The following is a 16,853-nucleotide window of genomic DNA, read 5'->3' as shown; positions in this document are numbered from 1 at the left end:
CACCTCCTCCTGAAGAGTCCTCAAGGAGGCTATCTGGTCCAGCGCTGTCAAGGAGTCAATGTCTACTGGCACCTTGACCTCCACCTCATCACATGTATCCACACTCAGGACCCCTTGGTACTGCAGCTCCTCTAGACTCTACCCTGAGTTGTTACCCGTGTTTACGTAGACAGTGGTGGAAAAAGTACCCATTTGTCATACTTGTTTAAAACTAAAGATACCTTAATAGAAAATGACTAAAGTGAAAGAAAACACAGCTGCCGCAGGTTTATATGTTAAAGGGATACTTTGGAATTTTGGCAATGAGGCCCTTTATCTACATCCCAGAGTCAGATGAACTTGTGGATACTTCTTTATATCTGTGTCCAAAATAAAGGAAGTTGGGGGTAGTTTCGCGAGCCAATGCTGGAAGTCTATGTGTATCTACTAGCATGCATTGGTGGAAAAAGTACCCAATTGTCATACTTGAGTAAGAGTATAGACACCTTAATAGAAAGTTACTCAAGCAAAAGTAAAAGTCACCCAGTAAAATACTACTTGAGTAAAAGTCTAAAAGTATTTGGTTTTAAATATACTTAAGCATCAAAAGTAAATGTAATTGCAAAAATATACTTAAGTATTAAAAATAAAAGTATAAATCAAACCTTTTCTGCTTAAACATATGAATCTCAACCTAAGAACCTCATAGAAAAGTAGAAGTATGCCTACAATGTCCAACTATAAAACTGAGATATTAAATATTTGACAATAGTGGTGTCACCTAGCGGCAAAAAATATATATATAATACACTTTTTGTTTACCATCTTGTCTTGCATTGTTTTCTCTTGCCAATAGTCTTAGGACAGTGGCTACTGCCACTTCGGGGTGTTCACATATTAGCCTAATTTGTAGAATAATTTGTACCATATGAATATTCATGCTACCCTTGTATCGTGGTAATAGTAATGCGTCACCAGACACGATGATCACGTGACCATAACGATACAGTCACTGCACAGCTGAGCGAGATGCGAGCAAGTCAGCTAACTGTCATAAATCCGTGAAAAATACACCGTTTCTGCAAGAAGACGGGGAGATGGTTACGAACGAATAAATTATCCAGCCAATGGAGCAGATACACGACTTGCCATCATATATTGTATTCCTCCCAAAGCATCGTTTTATGTCTAAATGTCAATGTCATTCTCGTCTCTAGTTAGCCAAATAGCTAGCTAAGGCCAGGGGGAGCTGGTGTCGACTATACGGTGCGTTATCCCTTGTTTCGAAACGCTATCTAGATAACTGTTCATCATGCATAGCATTGCATTGTATTGATTGATTTAGCCAGCTTGTTAACTAGTGGGAATGTCGTAGCTAGCTAACGTTAACGTAGAGAGGATGTGAAAACATGAATGCTTAACAGTAACGTAGTTAGCTACAGTAACTAGACAGCCAACCATTTATCCTGTCTGGCTGTGTCTGTTGGTCATTTATTGATTCACTGGAGCCGAGCTTTGTCTATAGTTGCTGACAGTCAGTTTTATCTATGATGTTGATGACATGTTGATGACCCGCCACCACATAAGCTTGTCAAAATGAAGTATGCACCTGGCTATAAAGAATGTCCCCTTTAATTCGAATCCTCTTTATTACATAGTTCCCCATGTGAAATCCTGTTTTGACATTGTCTGCAAAGCCTTTGCCAAAGGTTTTTGTCATGATAAAAGGATGATCAATAAAATATGGATTCTATTTCTATGGACTGATCACCTCACATGTCATGAACCATCACAAGTAACTTGTAACAATGTTACATTCTAACATTGTCACTCAGTCCAAACAGTTGCCCACAGCAGTGGGAGGAGAGGCGCGTCACCCACACCAGCACCGCCATGACTACACCAGGCTGCTGCCACCTGCCTGGCTCCCTGTGTGACTACTCAGGCAGCTCTGCCGACCTGCCCAAGGAGGTAGAGGAGCCAGATGCCGGCCAGGCCCAGTACGTCGCTAAGGTTACGGCCAAAGATGGCCGCCCACTCTCCACTGTTGTCAAGGCTATGGGCTCACAGAGGTAAGGAGGTTCTTCGAGAAGGTTCTTATCTTTCTTTGTAAATATGGATGACCAGGAATGTGACCCTTGGCTTCGATCTGATAAATAAACAATTCCTTGTATGGAGATAAACGATGGACAAATAGATCTCAAAGCTTATAGGAGAGGGCAACATACTGTATCATTTTCAGATTCAGCATATCTGATAAATACATGTTGTATATTGATGAAAATAATGTATTTTGTTTATAGTGCATTTAATGTGTCATTTGTTTTGAAACGAGTGGTCACCAGACACAATTTCTTCCTCTATTTGTCTAGTAATGAAGGCATGTGTCGGATCTGCCACGAGGGGGCCGGTGGTGAGATGCTGCTCTCCCCTTGCAGCTGCACAGGGACCCTGGGTAAGGTGCACAAGAGCTGCCTGGAGAAGTGGCTGTCCTCCTCCAACACCAGCTACTGTGAGCTCTGCCACACCGAGTTCACCGTCGAAAAGCGACCCCAGCCCCTCACACAGGTAAAATGGCAGTGTGTGTGAGTGAGTGACAGGTTGATGGGTAATTCTGTTTAAGTCCTCCATCACCATAGTAATGACAGAATAATTAGCATATTAATAATGAACCTTTCCTTGCATTCTCCCAGTGGTTGCGGGACCCAGGCCCTCGCAGTGAGAAGCGCACGCTTCTGTGCGACATGGCCTGCTTCATGCTCATCACGCCACTGGCGGCCATCTCTGGCTGGCTGTGTCTGAGGGGAGCCCAGGACCACCTGACCCTCAACAGCCGGCTGGAGGCTGTGGGCCTCATTGCCCTCACCATTGCTCTCTTTACCATCTACGTCCTCTGGACACTGGTAACTAACACACACACACACACACACACCCCTTATCACCATTACCATGGGTTACTTTACTCCACCTTTGTTAATTGACAGCATATTTTTGCAGTGTAAATGTGTGCTTTACAATTGCTATTAGTACATTTGTGAGACAAATTAGACATTTGTGGCGCATTGTTTGTTTTGTTTTCTTGTCTATGGTATTTTGTGCCCTTCCCATTTTATATTCAGGGGAGACAAGTAATGTGCTAACAAATCTTTTGTGCCTGCAATAAGAATTGTTTGTTTGTACTATTGTAAAAAGCTTACAATAGTTACACAATCGTCAAATGAAGCGGAACCATTTTGCAGACCAAATACAAATTTGTCATGCAATATGTCTAACTTTGTATTGTGCGTGCCTGCGATAGCAACTGTATATTTAACGAATCTGCTCTGCAGTGCATATGAAACCATCTGATGTAGTTTTGTTGACGTCTGTCTCCGTGCCCCTCAGGTATCGTTCCGCTATCACTGTCAGTTATACTCGGAGTGGAGGAGGACCAATCAGAAAGTGCGCCTGCTCATGCCTGAAATTAAAGGAGCGCACTCTACCCAACATTCCGTCCCAACCAAGTCGACCAAGAAAATGACTGACGAGACCATCGTATGAGCGCTGTGGTCTCACTTAAAAAAGTGTAATATATCTTGAACTTCTGCACTTGTAGACCATTCTGGGGATTATTTCTCCATATTCTCTATTATTTGAAACACTTGAACCCAGATATTAACTATAACCAGTGGTTTTGGGACGTGTTGGATTCGTGGAATGAAGTGTCACTGATGTCATCGCTGGATTATGAACACTGGCCTGGAAAATCAGGACACAAACGGAAGGACACAGCTAATGTAGCGGGATGTAACTGATGCAGCATGTTAATTCAGTATATTTGAAACATACTACCCCCCTTCACAATGTATTTAGCTGTTTTTGGAAAACTGGCATCCAATAGCCCTATGAATTTACTCTCTCAGAACAATGACCATGTGAACGACCAAGTCTAAATATGATGTTTTCTGTTGTTAACTCTTTGCTCTTTGGAAGCTGGTAGAAGTGGGAGAGCAAAGAAGGGAACAAACTGCAGTGTTTTGGAGTGGGCTTTGGATTGTCAGTCAATGTATGCAGGGTATGCAAAATCATTTTATGTTGCACTCCCTTGAGTAAGCTGGGTCATTGTGCAATAAAACATAAGGGACTCTTGGTCTTTGCAGTCGGCACATCTGGAATGCATGTGTGCTGAATCTCTAAGTTACATATACAGGAGTATTAGATCGGTAATGATCACTTGATGCAGTTGACTGCACCAAACATACCACCATCTAGTGGACATTTAAGGGACTACACCTTGCAAGTGGTCCAGAATGTAGGAGCATACAAAGTACACAGGTAACATGAGAGATCCACTCAACTACTGTAATATTGTAAAATTTTATTTTATGGCATTAATATAATGTGAGTTGACAAGCTATCAAAAACAAAAGTATATTACACAAAATGAAGAATGTTTGCGCTACAACACTTTGAGATGACAGAAAGGTAAGCGTCATCATGGGTTACAGGTTCTGACAGCAGTGCAGTTTGTTCCCTTTCTGGTCCGTGGTGGGCGGAACACTTATGTCCACCACATTGTTTCCAGGGGACTCATCATGGGCGGACCGCTCAGCGATCTGCTTCTGCGATACGATGCGATAGATTTCTGTGGAGAGTAGACTAGACTGTTGTGGTGCATCTCAATACTTCAAAAGAGGATTTTCTAGTTTATTTCATCTTCACTATGTCAAAGCAATTGGCTTTCCAGACAGTCCTTTTGCTGAAATACTGTACCTGTAAGGATATTCTTGAAAGCTTCCTCCACATTTGTTGAATCTAAGGCTGAAGTTTCAATAAAGGATAGAGTGTTCTTCTCTGCAGGTTTAGAGAAAGGGCAAAGTGAGTCACACAATCATTATTAAACAGTTCCTGGAGAAAAAAAATACCCTCTATTTACATTTGAGTGATTTAGCAGACACTGTTTTCCAGATCTAATTAGGGTTAAGTGTCTTGATCACCCAGTCGCCTCTGGGATTCGAACCAGCAACCTTTCAGTTACTGGCCCAACGGTCTTAACTTCTAGGCTACCTGCAGCCACATTTCACATTAAAGCTGCCTCAATACCATTTGCATTACACATTTAGGCTGCTAAATATAGCAATACTGTCCCAATACAATACCCTCCTCTCATTCCCTTGTGATGATCACTGATATAAAAGTTCCAGATAGGTGAAGCAACTATATGGAGCTGCTCTCATTTTATTGTCATTCTATCCATCTCTTCAAAATCAGTGTTCCCTTATGACCACTTAATTAAGACAAGAAGGCTGTTCCAAGATTATGTACCCCTTAGCCTGGTCCTAGATTAGTTTGTGCTGTCTTGCCAACTCCTATGGTCATTGCCATGACAATGACCATAGGAGTTGGCAAGACAGCGCAAATAAATCTGGGACCAGGCCATGTTCCCCCTGCCAAAAGACCAGAGTACCTGCAAAAGCCCGGGCCTCATCCATGGGCACGGCCCTGAGGTGGCGCAGGTCGCTCTTGTTGCCCACCAGCATGATGACGATGTTGTTGTCTGCATGATCCCTCAGTTCCTTCAACCAGCGCTCCACATTTTCATAGGTCAGGTGCTTGGCGATGTCATACACTAGGAGAGCACCCACTGCCCCTCTGTAATAGCTGTAGGACAGACTGCTTATCAATCTCAATGTACCAACAGACAATGTATGGGGCTCCAGTGAGGCTCCAAGTCAGACAATCTGATTGGTGATGAGGCTCGTGATCGGCTAGTGCTCGCCAAACCTGATCCTGGAGAGATATATTTATTGTCATGATTCTTGCCCTGGCGGCAGAATGGAGTGATTTACGATAGATGGGTCAGCTGCAAAGTCAAAATTGGCTATTTTGTAAAAATTCATGAAAACAAAAATGATCTTGGTCTTAATTTAGAGTTAGGCATTAGGGTTAGCAGTGAGGTTAGGGTTAGGCACTAGGGTTAGCAGTGAGGTTAGGCATTAGGGCTAGCAGTGTGGTTAGGCATTAGGGTTAGCAGTGAGTTAAGGTTTGGGTTAGGTTAGGCATTAGGGTTAGCAGTGTGGTTAATGTTAGGGTTAGCAGTGAGGTTAGGCATTAGGGTTAGCAGTGTGGTTAGGTTTATGGGAAATTATGTTTGAGGTTTTGTACCTTGAGTTGCCTATTGTGATCTCCTCCGTTATTATTTCCAATCCTGGGTTTATGGAAAGATTTGTGTGTGTGAAAATGTAAAATGTATGAATAGTTGACCTACCCTTATATTTTGCCATTCAGTCCAGGTGGAGCCAAAGATTTAAGGGTGGCTATCCACTTGGATTCTGCAGCCTTTCTCTAGGCTATAGTCCAGGTGGAGATCGTTTCTAGCCCAGTGATGTTCAGGTGTATAATGGGGTGTGTTTGGAAATGTGTGACTAGATGTGTGGACAATTTATTATTAGTGATTGTATATAGGTGTTGTTTAAGACGTGTTAAGATTGTAAACCCAGTTTCCCCGACATAGATTTTATGACATAATGCACAGGTGATTGCATAGACGATATTGGTGCTGTTTATGTTCATCAGTTGTTTGATTGGGCAGAAGGTGTGTGCGTGTGGGTTGTGTATGTTTGTCAGTTGTCTGTATTAGTGATATTCTATGGGTAATGAGGGAGAAGGCCTGTTCAAAAATTTAGCATCGACTAAGAGGTCCTTTAGGTTGGAATTCCTCCTGTATGCTGAGATGGTTCGGAGTAGTTGTAGTGGGAGGAAGGCATGTTGTGTATTTAAAAATGTGCTTTTTAGTCTTGAGTGTATGTCTTGGTTAGTGTGTGAATAGGTGCTGATAATAGGTAACCTCTGGGGTTGGGGGTTCTAGGGAAAGTCTGAGGGTAGCGGAAGGGGATTGGATTGGGATTCAGACCCTAGTAAGGGAAAGGGAGAGAAAGGGAAATGGGTGGCTGGCCCAGAGGTCTATGGTGGTGGTATTGAGGGTGGAGGTCGGAGCCGGATTGTTCTGGTGGTCCTTATAGGCATTTTGGTCCTGATCCTGGTGGTAAGGGTTGGGATTATGGTTAGAAACCCGGGTTCTGTGGGTTAAGGTTAGGGTTAGGGTTAGAGTCAGGGTCAGGAACAGTGCCACCTGGATTAAGGTTAGGAGGGAGAGGCAATTGATTTTGGATGATCCTTACAAGCGTGTCAGCTTTGATGTATCTCAGTGACTGCTTTGAGTACCCCCTCCTCCTCAATGCCTCAAATAATGTGTGTAGCTGTATTGAAATCCTTCTGTTGAGTACATCATCTGTAGAATCGGATGAGTTGTGATTTGACAATTACCCTAAAGGTATGTTTGGGGTGGAAACTAGATCGGTGGAGTAATGCATGTGTGTCTGTTTCTTTGAAGTAAACTTTAGTGTGTAGGTCAACTATGGTTGCTTCAGTGTCTGGAAAGAAAACGGTGGTGTCTAAGAAGTTTATTCTATGTGGGTGTATGACATATTTAACTGTAATGGTGGGATGGTGATTATTCAAGATGTCTATGAATGTGGTGAAGTCCTGTAGATTGTGTTGCCACACTCCGAAGATATCATCCAGGTAGAGTTTGTAAAACAAGGGAAGCAGTGGGCATTTTTCCAAAGCTGTAGTCTCCCAGTCCGCCATATATATGTTTGTGTATTGTGGAGCGAACTTTTTGCCCATTGCTGTCCCATAAATCTGTAGATAGTGTTGGTTGTTAAATGTAAAGTCATTATTTCTGAGCCCCAGTTCAAGTAGCTGTAAAATGTGTTTGTCTGGTCTCTGTTTATCTGGATATCTTCGGAGTGTGGCTCCCAGTGCTGCCATCCCTGAGGGAATGTCTATGTTTGTATAAAAAGAGAGTCTATATCTACGGTGAAAAGGTATGCATGTGCTGGAACTGGGATTTTACGAAGTATGTCTATGAAGTGATATGTGTCCTTAATGTAACTGGCATGTTTTTGTGAGATTGGGTTAAGAAAATGATCTATGAATTCAGCTGCTGGAGATAACTCACTACCACAATCCGAGACAATGGGTCTTCTGAGACAATGGGTTAGGTTAGGCATTAGGGTTAGCAGTAAGGTTAGGGTTAGGCATTAGGGTTAGCAGTGAAGGTGAGGGTTAGTAGTGAGGTTAAGGTTAGGTTAAGCATTAGGGTTAGCAGTGTGGTTAAGGTTACGTTAGGTATTAGGTTTAGCAGTGAGGTTAGGGTTAGGCATTAGGGTTAGCAGTGTGGTTAAGGTTAGGTTAGGCATTAGGGTTAGCAGTGTGGTTAAGGTTAGGTTAGGCATTAGGGTTAGCAGTGAGGTTAAGGTTAGATTAGGCATTAGGGTTAGCAGTGTGGTTAGGCATTAGGGTTAGCAGTGAGGTTACGGTTAAGCATTAGGGTTAGCAGTGAGGTTAAGGTTAGATTAGGCATTAGGGTTAGCAGTGTGGTTAGGGTTAGCAGTGAGGTTAAGGTTAGGGTTAGGCATTAGGGTTAGCAGTGTGGTTAGGCATTAGGGTTAGCAGTGAGGGTAGGGTTAGGTTAGGCATTAGGGTTAGCAGTGAGGTTACGGTTAGGAATTAGTGTTAGCAGTGTGGTTAGGCATTAGGGTTAGCAGTGAGGTTACGGTTAAGCATTAGGGTTAGCAGTGTGGTTAGGCATTAGGGTTAGCAGTGAGGTTAGGGTTAGATTAGGCATTAGGGTTAGCAGTGTGGTTAGGCATTCGGTTTAAGGTTAGGCATTAGGGTTAGCAGTGTGGTTAGGTTTAGCAGTGAGGTTAGGGTTAGCAGGGAGGTTAAGGTTAGGCATTAGGGTTTGCAGTGGGGTTAGGCATTAGGGTTAGCAGGGAGGTTAAGGTTAGGCATTAAGGTTAGCAATGTGGTTAGGCATTAGGGTTAGCAGTGTGGTTAAGGCTAGAGTTAGCAGGGAGGTTAAGGTTAGGCATTAAGGTTAGCAGTGTGGTTAAGCATTAGGGTTAGCAGTGTGGTTAAGGTTACGTTAGGTATTAGGTTTAGCAGTGAGGTTAGGGTTAGGCATTAGGGTTAGCAGGGAGGTTAAGGTTAGGCATTAGGGTTAGCAGTGAGGTTAAGGTTAGAGTTAAGCATTAGGGTTAGCAGTGAGGTTAGGGTTAGGCATTAGGGTTAGCAGGGAGGTTAAGGTTAGGCATTAAGGTTAGCAGTGAGGTTAAGGTTAGGAATTAGGGTTAGCAGTGTGGTTAGGCATTAGGGTTAGCAGTGAGGTTAGGGTTAAGCATTAGGGTTAGCAGTGAGTTTAAGGTTAGATTAGGCATTAGGGTTAGCAGTGTGGTTAGGGTTAGGCATTCGGTTTAAGGTTAGGGATTAGGGTTAGCAGTGAGGTTAAGGTTAGGGTTAAGCATTAGGGATGATGTTAGGCATTAGGGTTAGCGGTGAGGTTAAGGTTAGGCATTAGGGTTAGCAGTGAGGTTAGGGTTAGGCATTAGGGTTAGCAGTGAGGTTAAGGTTAGGGTTAGGCATTGGGGTTAGCAGTGAGATTAAGGTTAGGCATTAGGTTTAGCGGTGAGGTTAGGGTTATGCATTGGGGTTAGCAGTGTGGTTAAGGTTAGGTTAGGCATTAAGGTTAGCAGTGAGGTTAAAGGTTAGGCATTAGGTTTAGCAGTGAGGTTAAGGTTAGGGCTAGGCATTAGAGCTAGCAGTGAGGTTAACATTAGGCATTAGGGTTAGCAGTGAGGTTAGGTATTAGGTTTAGCAGTGAGGTTAGGCATTAGGGTTAGCAGTGTGGTTAAGGTTTAGGCATTAGGGTTAGCAGTGAGGTTAAGGTTAGGAATTAGGGTTAGCAGTGTGGTTAGGCATTAGGGTTAGCAGTGAGGTTAGGTTTAAGCATTAGGGTTAGCAGTGTGGTTAAGGTTAGATTAGGCATTAGGGTTAGCAGTGAGGTTAAGGTTAGGGTTAGGCATTAGGGTTCGCGGTTAGAGTTAGGTATTAGGGTTAGCAGTGTGGTTAAGGTTAGGGTTAAGTTTCAAATCAGATTGTATGACTTAGTGGCTGTACCAGCTAGTGACCACTCTGCAGAGCTACTTCCAGAACAAGATTCATGACGAAAACGCTAACCTGCTATAGGGTGTGTAGGTTTATGTTCCACACTTCAACCCAGCACTAAAACACCTGATTTAAATCATCAAGGAAATTAGCAATATATTGATTAGTTGAGTCACCAATGTACCTCTTTGGGACTAAGATTTGAGACCACTAGATTATTGTTTTCTGTTGTCATTGTTGACAATCATTTACTTTCCAAGAGGCCTCAATAGGCAGCCATGAGGAATCCCACCCGACTTACGCGGAGGTGATCGCTCTGTAACGTTCCTGTCCAGCCGTGTCCCATATCTGGGCCTTTATCGTCTTCCCATCCACTTGGATGCTGCGGGTGGCAAACTCCACCCCGATGGTGCTCTTACTCTCAAGGTTGAACTCATTCCGTGTGAACCGAGAGAGCAAGTTACTCTTCCCGACGCCAGAGTCCCCAATTAGCACAACTTGATAATGAGACAGAAAGAGATGGAGAGAATGAGAAGGACAGAGAAATTCTTACAGCCTAACTGTCAGATGAGCTAGCCTAGTCAACAAGTGTGTCATAGATGTACTAGGATCCAGGGTTAGACCTTGGATCAATGCCTGCATTCTTCACCATTATGTGCCTTGGCCCTCCCACCTACAACTGTTACATAATACGGGTTGTCATTTCCAATCACATCCATTGACAATATTTTTTATTTATTTTATTTGACCTTTATTTAACTAGGCAAGTCAGTTAAGAACAAATTCTTATTTTCAATGACGGCCTAGGAACAGTGGGTTGGCCGCCTTGTTCAGGGGCAGAACGACAGATTTTTACCATGTCAGCTCGGGGATTTGATCTTTCAACCTTGAGAGTACTAGTACTACTAGTCTACGCTCTAACCACTAGGCTACCTGCCGCCACTTGAATAAGTGGATGGCTGAAATCGACCTATTTGAAGTGGTATATGTCTTTATATAGTTCTGTCAATATTTCTCAGAGCTTATGGGTCTTTTGTTTAATTGGTTACCCCTTAACCAAGGAGACATAGTAGTTGGTGTCTAATTGATGTTCAGTTTGAGTGAAATTCTAGCATGTACAAAGTTGGGCCCCTTAAGAGCACTGCTGAGAAACACTGAACTCAATGATACAATTTTACTATTAATAATATTACTACAATAACAGGCTGACTAACGGCCTATTCTACTGTATTTAGCCGACAGTAAAACACTGAGGTGACAGGAGTAGGCCTGGCAGTCACATTGGGGCTGTCGAGGTGGAGCCCTTTTGTATTCTCACAGTACAGTAAATAAAGCTGAACTTTGTCCCTGTGGCATCACTGCTGCTGCAGGAAGCTGATAACATGCTCCGTCAAACCTAAATCGACAGTTTTGGACCACTTTTGGCTTTCCTGTTTCAACAGGGTTTCTAAATGATGGTGAGGGAGGAAGAGGAGAACCCTTTATCGGCTGATGTCTACTCCACAGAAGATACTCTGTATCACTTCATAAATAGACCTCTATACAGGGTGTCGCTGGCGAGCTCAATGGAAATCAAAGGATGACATTCTAGAATAGATCAAAGGGGGATTTCTTGAGATAGAACATAGTATTCACAGTGTTATATGGTCCTTGGACACTGGTCTACATTGCCAAGTTTTACATTTCCTTTCACTAATTCCATAAAAATCTACATGAATTCAACATTTGCATAATCAATAGTCCCACAATAAATAATATATCTATGGGATATGGGAGGCTACAATTCACACAAAAAAATAAAACTTCATATAGCTCTTTTAACCATAAATGGGAAAATAGCATTCTTGTCAGTAACCTATTGATAAACAGTTCCTCTTTTATGGTTTCATCAGTGTTGATAAAGTCAAAGAAGCAACCGCAGATAGGGTGTGCACCTTACCTAAAAAATATAGCTGTGGGCGTTGTTACAATGTTACAATGACAGCATTTATGTAGCCATAGTAGCAAACGTTTTCCACCAAAGAGACACATACAATGTTTATTTCTAAAAACATTTATCCAGACTATTTGTTATTATTCGTTCACACTGATGTCTGATTTGTCATTGGACAGAACTCAACAATGATAGAATTATTGAAGGTCCTATGAACGGGCGAATGCAGTCATCAAAATTTACCTTTGAACAAGAAATCGTATTCATCGTCTCTGTTCCCCATTCTAGACGAGGCCTCTCCAGCGCTTGTTCCCGAAAATAATGTGCAAAACTGTATGCCTCTGAATTATCGGTATGTACGGGATAATTGTTTTTATAAATGTGTGAAACAATGCGCCAATGTTGTCTGTCAAACAAGGCTGACCGCAGGAAGAGAGATCTCCGAACTCTGCACTGGGGAGGAGTCCCTGTTTCCATACCTTCCACACGGTGGCGCTGCTGGCTGTCATACTAATAGGAAACAAACAGCACAACCTATCCCTGCTGAGGGCCATTGAAAGAGTGTTAGATGCTGAGTTTGTTAATCACACATCTCTTCATCCTCGTAGTTCATGTCCTAAATTAGCAGTGGGCCCTTGTGCATATGGTTGATCAATATTTACATCACTCTCAAACAAATCAATATTAATTGCATACTAATAATATTCAAGTATAGTCTCTCTCCTCATCAAGTTGATATTGGCAATCAAGAGAAAGTCAGGTTGAGAGGTGAGGTCTTGAACAGACGGCTATTATGTCATTCAGTCGACCTTTTTACATTTACATTTGAATCATCTTTACCTACTGTATTTATTTATTAATTTATTTTGCTCCTTTGCACCCCATTATTTCTGTCTCTACTTTGCACTTTCTTCCACTGCAAACCAACCATTCCAGTGTTTTTTTAGTTTCTATTTGACTTGCTGTGTTGTACTCACTTCGCCTCCATGGCCTTTTATATTTTTATTTATTTATACATATATTTGTTTGCCTTCACCTCCCTTACCTCACCTCACTTGCTCACATTGTATATAGACTTATTTTTTTTTCCACTGTATTATTGACTATATGTTTGTTTTACTCCATGTGTAACTATGTGTTGTTGTATGTGTCGAACTGCTTTGCTTTATCTTGGCCAGGTCGCAATTGTAAATGAGAACGTGTTCTCAATTTGCCTACCTGGTTAAATAAAGGTTAAATAAATAAATAAATAAAATTTAGCAGACGCTCTTATCCAGAGCGACTTACAGTGAGTGGATATATTTTCATACTTTCTTCTTGATTATGGTGATATTATTTATCAAAGTGCAGCTGCTACTACTCTTAAACCTTTGGACTCAGTTTACCATTGTGTCCTTGGTTTTGTTACAGGGGACAGTTTTGATACTCATCACTGCATGAAAAGGTAGCTGGACTTCGCTAATGACCTGTAGATCTCTACATTACTCCCTTTTTGTTTACAAGGCGCTACTTCATAAATGCTGTTTTATCTAACTTTGATGTTGAAGTATAGACACCTTAGTTGCCTAAACCATTCACAGAATTGGTTAACTTTTGAGGTTCCTAGGGTCTCCGCCGAGCTAGGTAAATCTTATTTTAGTTTTAATGCACCGTATTGCAGGAACAACATTCTAAATACATTTCATCTTGATGTCCTAGTGCCGTTCGGGCAATTTAAAGTATTGATTGGGGACTTATTTGTGGAGGACTGTAATGGTTTTTCTGGGTGATTTGTCATGTTTTATTTGTGCTTCCTATGACTGTTTTTGTATTTTAATATATACACTACTGTTCAAAAGTTTGGGGTCACTTAGAAATGTCCTTGTTTTTGAAAGAAAAGCACATTTTTTTCCATTAAAATAACATCAAATTGATCAGAAATACAGTGTAGACATTGTTAATGTTGTAAATGACAATTGTAGCTGGAAATGGCTGATTTTTAATGGAATATCTACATAGGCGTACAGAGGCCCATTATCAGCAACCATCACTACTGTGTTCCAATGGCACGTTGTGTTAGCCTTTTAAAATGAATAACTTGGATTAGCTAATTGATCATTAGAAAAGCCTTTTGCAATTATGTTAGCACAGCTGAAAACGGTTGTTCTGATTAAAGAAGCGATACAACTGGTCTTCTTTAGACTAGTTGGGTATCTGGAGCATCAGCATTTGTGGGTTTGATTACAGGATCAAAATGGCCAGAAACAAAGACCTTTCTTCTGAAACTCGACAGTCTATTCTTGTTCTGACAAATGAAGGCTATTCCATGCGAGAAATTGCCAAGAAACGTAAGATCTCGTACAACGCTGTGTACTACTCCCTTCACAGAACACCGCAAACTGGCTCTAACCAGAATAGAAAGAGGAGTGGGAGGCCCCGGTGAACAACTGAGCAAGAGGACCAGTACATTAGTGTCCAGTTTCAGAAACAGACGCCTCACAAGTCTTCAACAGGCAGTTTCATTAAATAGTACCCGCAAAACAGTAGTCTCAATGTCAACAATGAAGACGCGACTCTGGGATGCTGGCCTTCTAGGCAGAGTTGCAAAGAAAAAGCCTTATTTCGGACTAGCCTATTAAAAGATTAAGATTTGCAAAAGAACACAGACACTGGACAGGGGAACTCTGCCTAGAAGGCCAGAATCCCGGAGTCGCTTCTTGTGTTTTGCGGGTACTATTTAATGAAGCTGCCAGTTGAGGACTTGTGAGCTTCATTAAATAGTACCCTCAAAACACCAGTCTCAACGTCAACAGTGAAGAGTTGCAAAGAAAAAGCCATGTGATATATTCAATGCGCATAACATGAGCATGTCAATTCATTTTAGCATAGAAGTCAATGCCAAAGATATCTAGGGTTTTGAAGCAAACTTCTGTCTAGAAATGGCAGACTGGTCTCATAGTATGACATAACATAGTAAATGTAATTCCGGGACACTGAAATTAGTATGATAAGTTACGTTTGGTATGGTTATGTAACCGATGTGAAATGGCTAGCTAGGTAGCGATAGTGCGCGCTAATAGCGTTTCAATCGGTTCCGTCACTCGCTTTGAGGCCTTGAAGTAGTGGTTCCCCTTGCTCTGCAAGGGCCACGGCTTTTGTGGAGCGATGGGTAACGATGCATCGTGGGTAACTGTTGTTGATGTGTGCAGAGGGTCCCTGGTTCGCGCCCGTGTCGAGGCGAGGGGACAGACTAAAGTTATACTGTTACAGTTACATAAGATAGGCAGTTACTTAAGGAAAAAACTAAAGGAGGGTATAACGCGAACTAGTGGTGCGCAGGTCAGCTGTTTCTTCACCCGCAAATTGTTAATAACTCATAAGCCATGCACAACCGGCAGACTATATGTGATAAAGTGAAAATATGAGGCCCGCAACCAACCCTTACCCGCGAATATATCAAATGCGCTATAGGCCACAGTCAAATATGACAACGATTTTTGACAGGAATATGTTTCTGCTTATAATTTACGACCTTTTGGTAGGCTATTTGTTTGTCAACTTTCTCTTTTGTCATCGTATGTTGCCCTAGAAGACTAAATAAACCTTTGCTCAACAGAATAATGTAATAGATCGATAGAATGAATCTTCAATCTAGTTGACATTGGTTAAATTTTCTCTGTCATCTTTCGCGGAGCAAAGACGTTTAGGGACCGGGGAGAAAATATAATAACGCACAAACAAAGGGAAAGATTTTCTGTGCAAAATGTCCAAATTACATCCGTTTGACCGGTTGTAAGGAAAAAGAGAGCTATGAAAACAATGCAATGTGTTTCTGATAAGATTTCAGTTAGGCTGCGATGTATATTTTATGTGGTTGAAAAAGCCTACTATCAGCTTTTATGATGAAGACAACACCTTTACATATTGTATCTAACTGAGCATTGCATTCTCTCAAGATGCAGAAAGAAATAAATCATATTTCCCACTCCTGTTCCCAAGTCCACATTTTGCCCACATTTGGTAAATCATTTTACTACATGAAATGCTTAATTCTGCAGGAGTTATTGTTAAGGCTGTGTGAGAGGTTATAGACCTACAGTCAGTGTCCAGATTTCAGTTTCCATTTAACCCATCTAAACAGTAGGCTACAGTTCCCTTGACATGCCATAGGCCTATTTGAAGTCCCCATCTTGTGACTGTCTAATATGTATATTGCCTCACAATCATCACACACAACAGCCTCTATCATCGTCTTTTACCACTTCACCAAATCTTTCCCAAACATTACTTTTCTGGCACTCGCTCATCTTTTTTTTTCCAACTCTCCTTTCGCAGCTTTTGTCTTATAGAATTAAACTTTGACAATGTCCTTTTTGCCTCCGTGGATTTTTCTGCCCATTCCCAAAAGCATTATTTGGAGATTGGCTTTGTAGGCTTTTTGGCGTCCGTACAATTATGCCCTAAAGTTTAGACTTATGCACTAATACCAGATAGCCTAAAATAATGAAAGAGAAACCTCAATGTAACTTATATAAATTGCCGAAGAATGATCCATTTATGGATTTTCAACCTGCCAGCACCAACCCACCCTTCAGCCACAAAATATTTAATTACCCTAAACCCGTACTCCCGTGGATATAATCTTTCTAGCAACCCAAAGGTTGTGTGTTTGAATCTCATCACAGACAACTTTAGCATTTTGCAACTATTTACTACTTTTTTAGCTACTTTGTAACTACTTAACATGTTAGCTAACCCTTTCCCTAACCCCTGGAGCTAGCTAATGTTAGCCACCTAGCTAACATTAGCCACAACAAATTGGAATTCGAACATATCATACATTTTGCAAATTCGTAACATACCACAGCATACCATCCCTTCATACCATCATGGCCACCTAAACATCCCCAGTTTACAATTGTCTCATTCATCCCTTCTCTCCCCTGTAACTATTCCCCATTCTGTTGCTGTA

General features: G+C 41.7%; 2 protein-coding genes across 3 annotated transcripts; one reads left to right on the top strand and one right to left on the bottom strand.

The window, feature by feature from the left end:
- Window positions 1–587: 587 nt before the first annotated feature.
- LOC129823870 (E3 ubiquitin-protein ligase MARCHF2-like) lies at window positions 588–4,107 on the top strand. Of its 2 annotated transcripts, XM_055882924.1 has the most exons (5): window positions 589–1,245; window positions 1,815–2,051; window positions 2,352–2,547; window positions 2,673–2,882; window positions 3,364–4,107. In XM_055882924.1, the coding sequence occupies exons 2-5, from the start codon at window positions 1,873–1,875 to the stop codon at window positions 3,517–3,519; spliced, it is 741 nt and encodes a 246-aa protein (XP_055738899.1). In that variant the 5' UTR covers window positions 589–1,245; window positions 1,815–1,872; the 3' UTR covers window positions 3,520–4,107. The 2 variants fall into 2 exon arrangements, with proteins under 2 accessions (XP_055738900.1, XP_055738899.1); XM_055882925.1 differs by having other exon boundaries at window positions 588–2,051.
- Window positions 4,108–4,321: 214 nt separating this feature from the next.
- On the bottom strand, window positions 4,322–12,388 carry LOC129823871 (ras-related protein Rab-11B-like). The gene is made up of 5 exons (XM_055882926.1): window positions 12,146–12,388; window positions 10,271–10,466; window positions 5,426–5,619; window positions 4,732–4,812; window positions 4,322–4,603 (listed from the first exon to the last, which is right to left on the bottom strand). The coding sequence occupies exons 1-5, from the start codon at window positions 12,183–12,185 to the stop codon at window positions 4,461–4,463; spliced, it is 654 nt and encodes a 217-aa protein (XP_055738901.1). The 5' UTR covers window positions 12,186–12,388; the 3' UTR covers window positions 4,322–4,460.
- Between the last annotated feature and the right edge of the window lie 4,465 nt (window positions 12,389–16,853).

Source organism: Salvelinus fontinalis, chromosome 26 (genome assembly GCF_029448725.1).
Source record: "Salvelinus fontinalis isolate EN_2023a chromosome 26, ASM2944872v1, whole genome shotgun sequence".
Lineage (NCBI taxonomy): Eukaryota > Metazoa > Chordata > Actinopteri > Salmoniformes > Salmonidae > Salvelinus > Salvelinus fontinalis.
The sequence above is the reverse complement of the archived record's forward strand: the minus strand, read 5'-3'. Positions and strand labels throughout refer to the sequence as shown.

Excerpts from the sequence above, each read along its gene's own strand:
- LOC129823870 (XM_055882925.1), top strand. The coding sequence starts at position 1,873 with ATGACTACACCAGGCTGCTGCCACCTGCCTGGCTCCCTGTGTGACTAC. Across the intron at positions 2,052-2,351 it reads AAGGCTATGGGCTCACAGAG|TAATGAAGGCATGTGTCGGA; the intron begins GTAAGGAGGTTC and ends CTATTTGTCTAG. Across the intron at positions 2,548-2,672 it reads GACCCCAGCCCCTCACACAG|TGGTTGCGGGACCCAGGCCC; the intron begins GTAAAATGGCAG and ends GCATTCTCCCAG.
- LOC129823871 (XM_055882926.1), bottom strand. The coding sequence starts at position 12,185 with ATGGGGAACAGAGACGATGAATACGATTTCTTGTTCAAAG. Across the intron at positions 4,813-5,425 it reads TGAGGCCCGGGCTTTTGCAG|AGAAGAACACTCTATCCTTT; the intron begins GTACTCTGGTCT and ends CTAAACCTGCAG. Across the intron at positions 4,604-4,731 it reads TTTCAAGAATATCCTTACAG|AAATCTATCGCATCGTATCG; the intron begins GTACAGTATTTC and ends TACTCTCCACAG.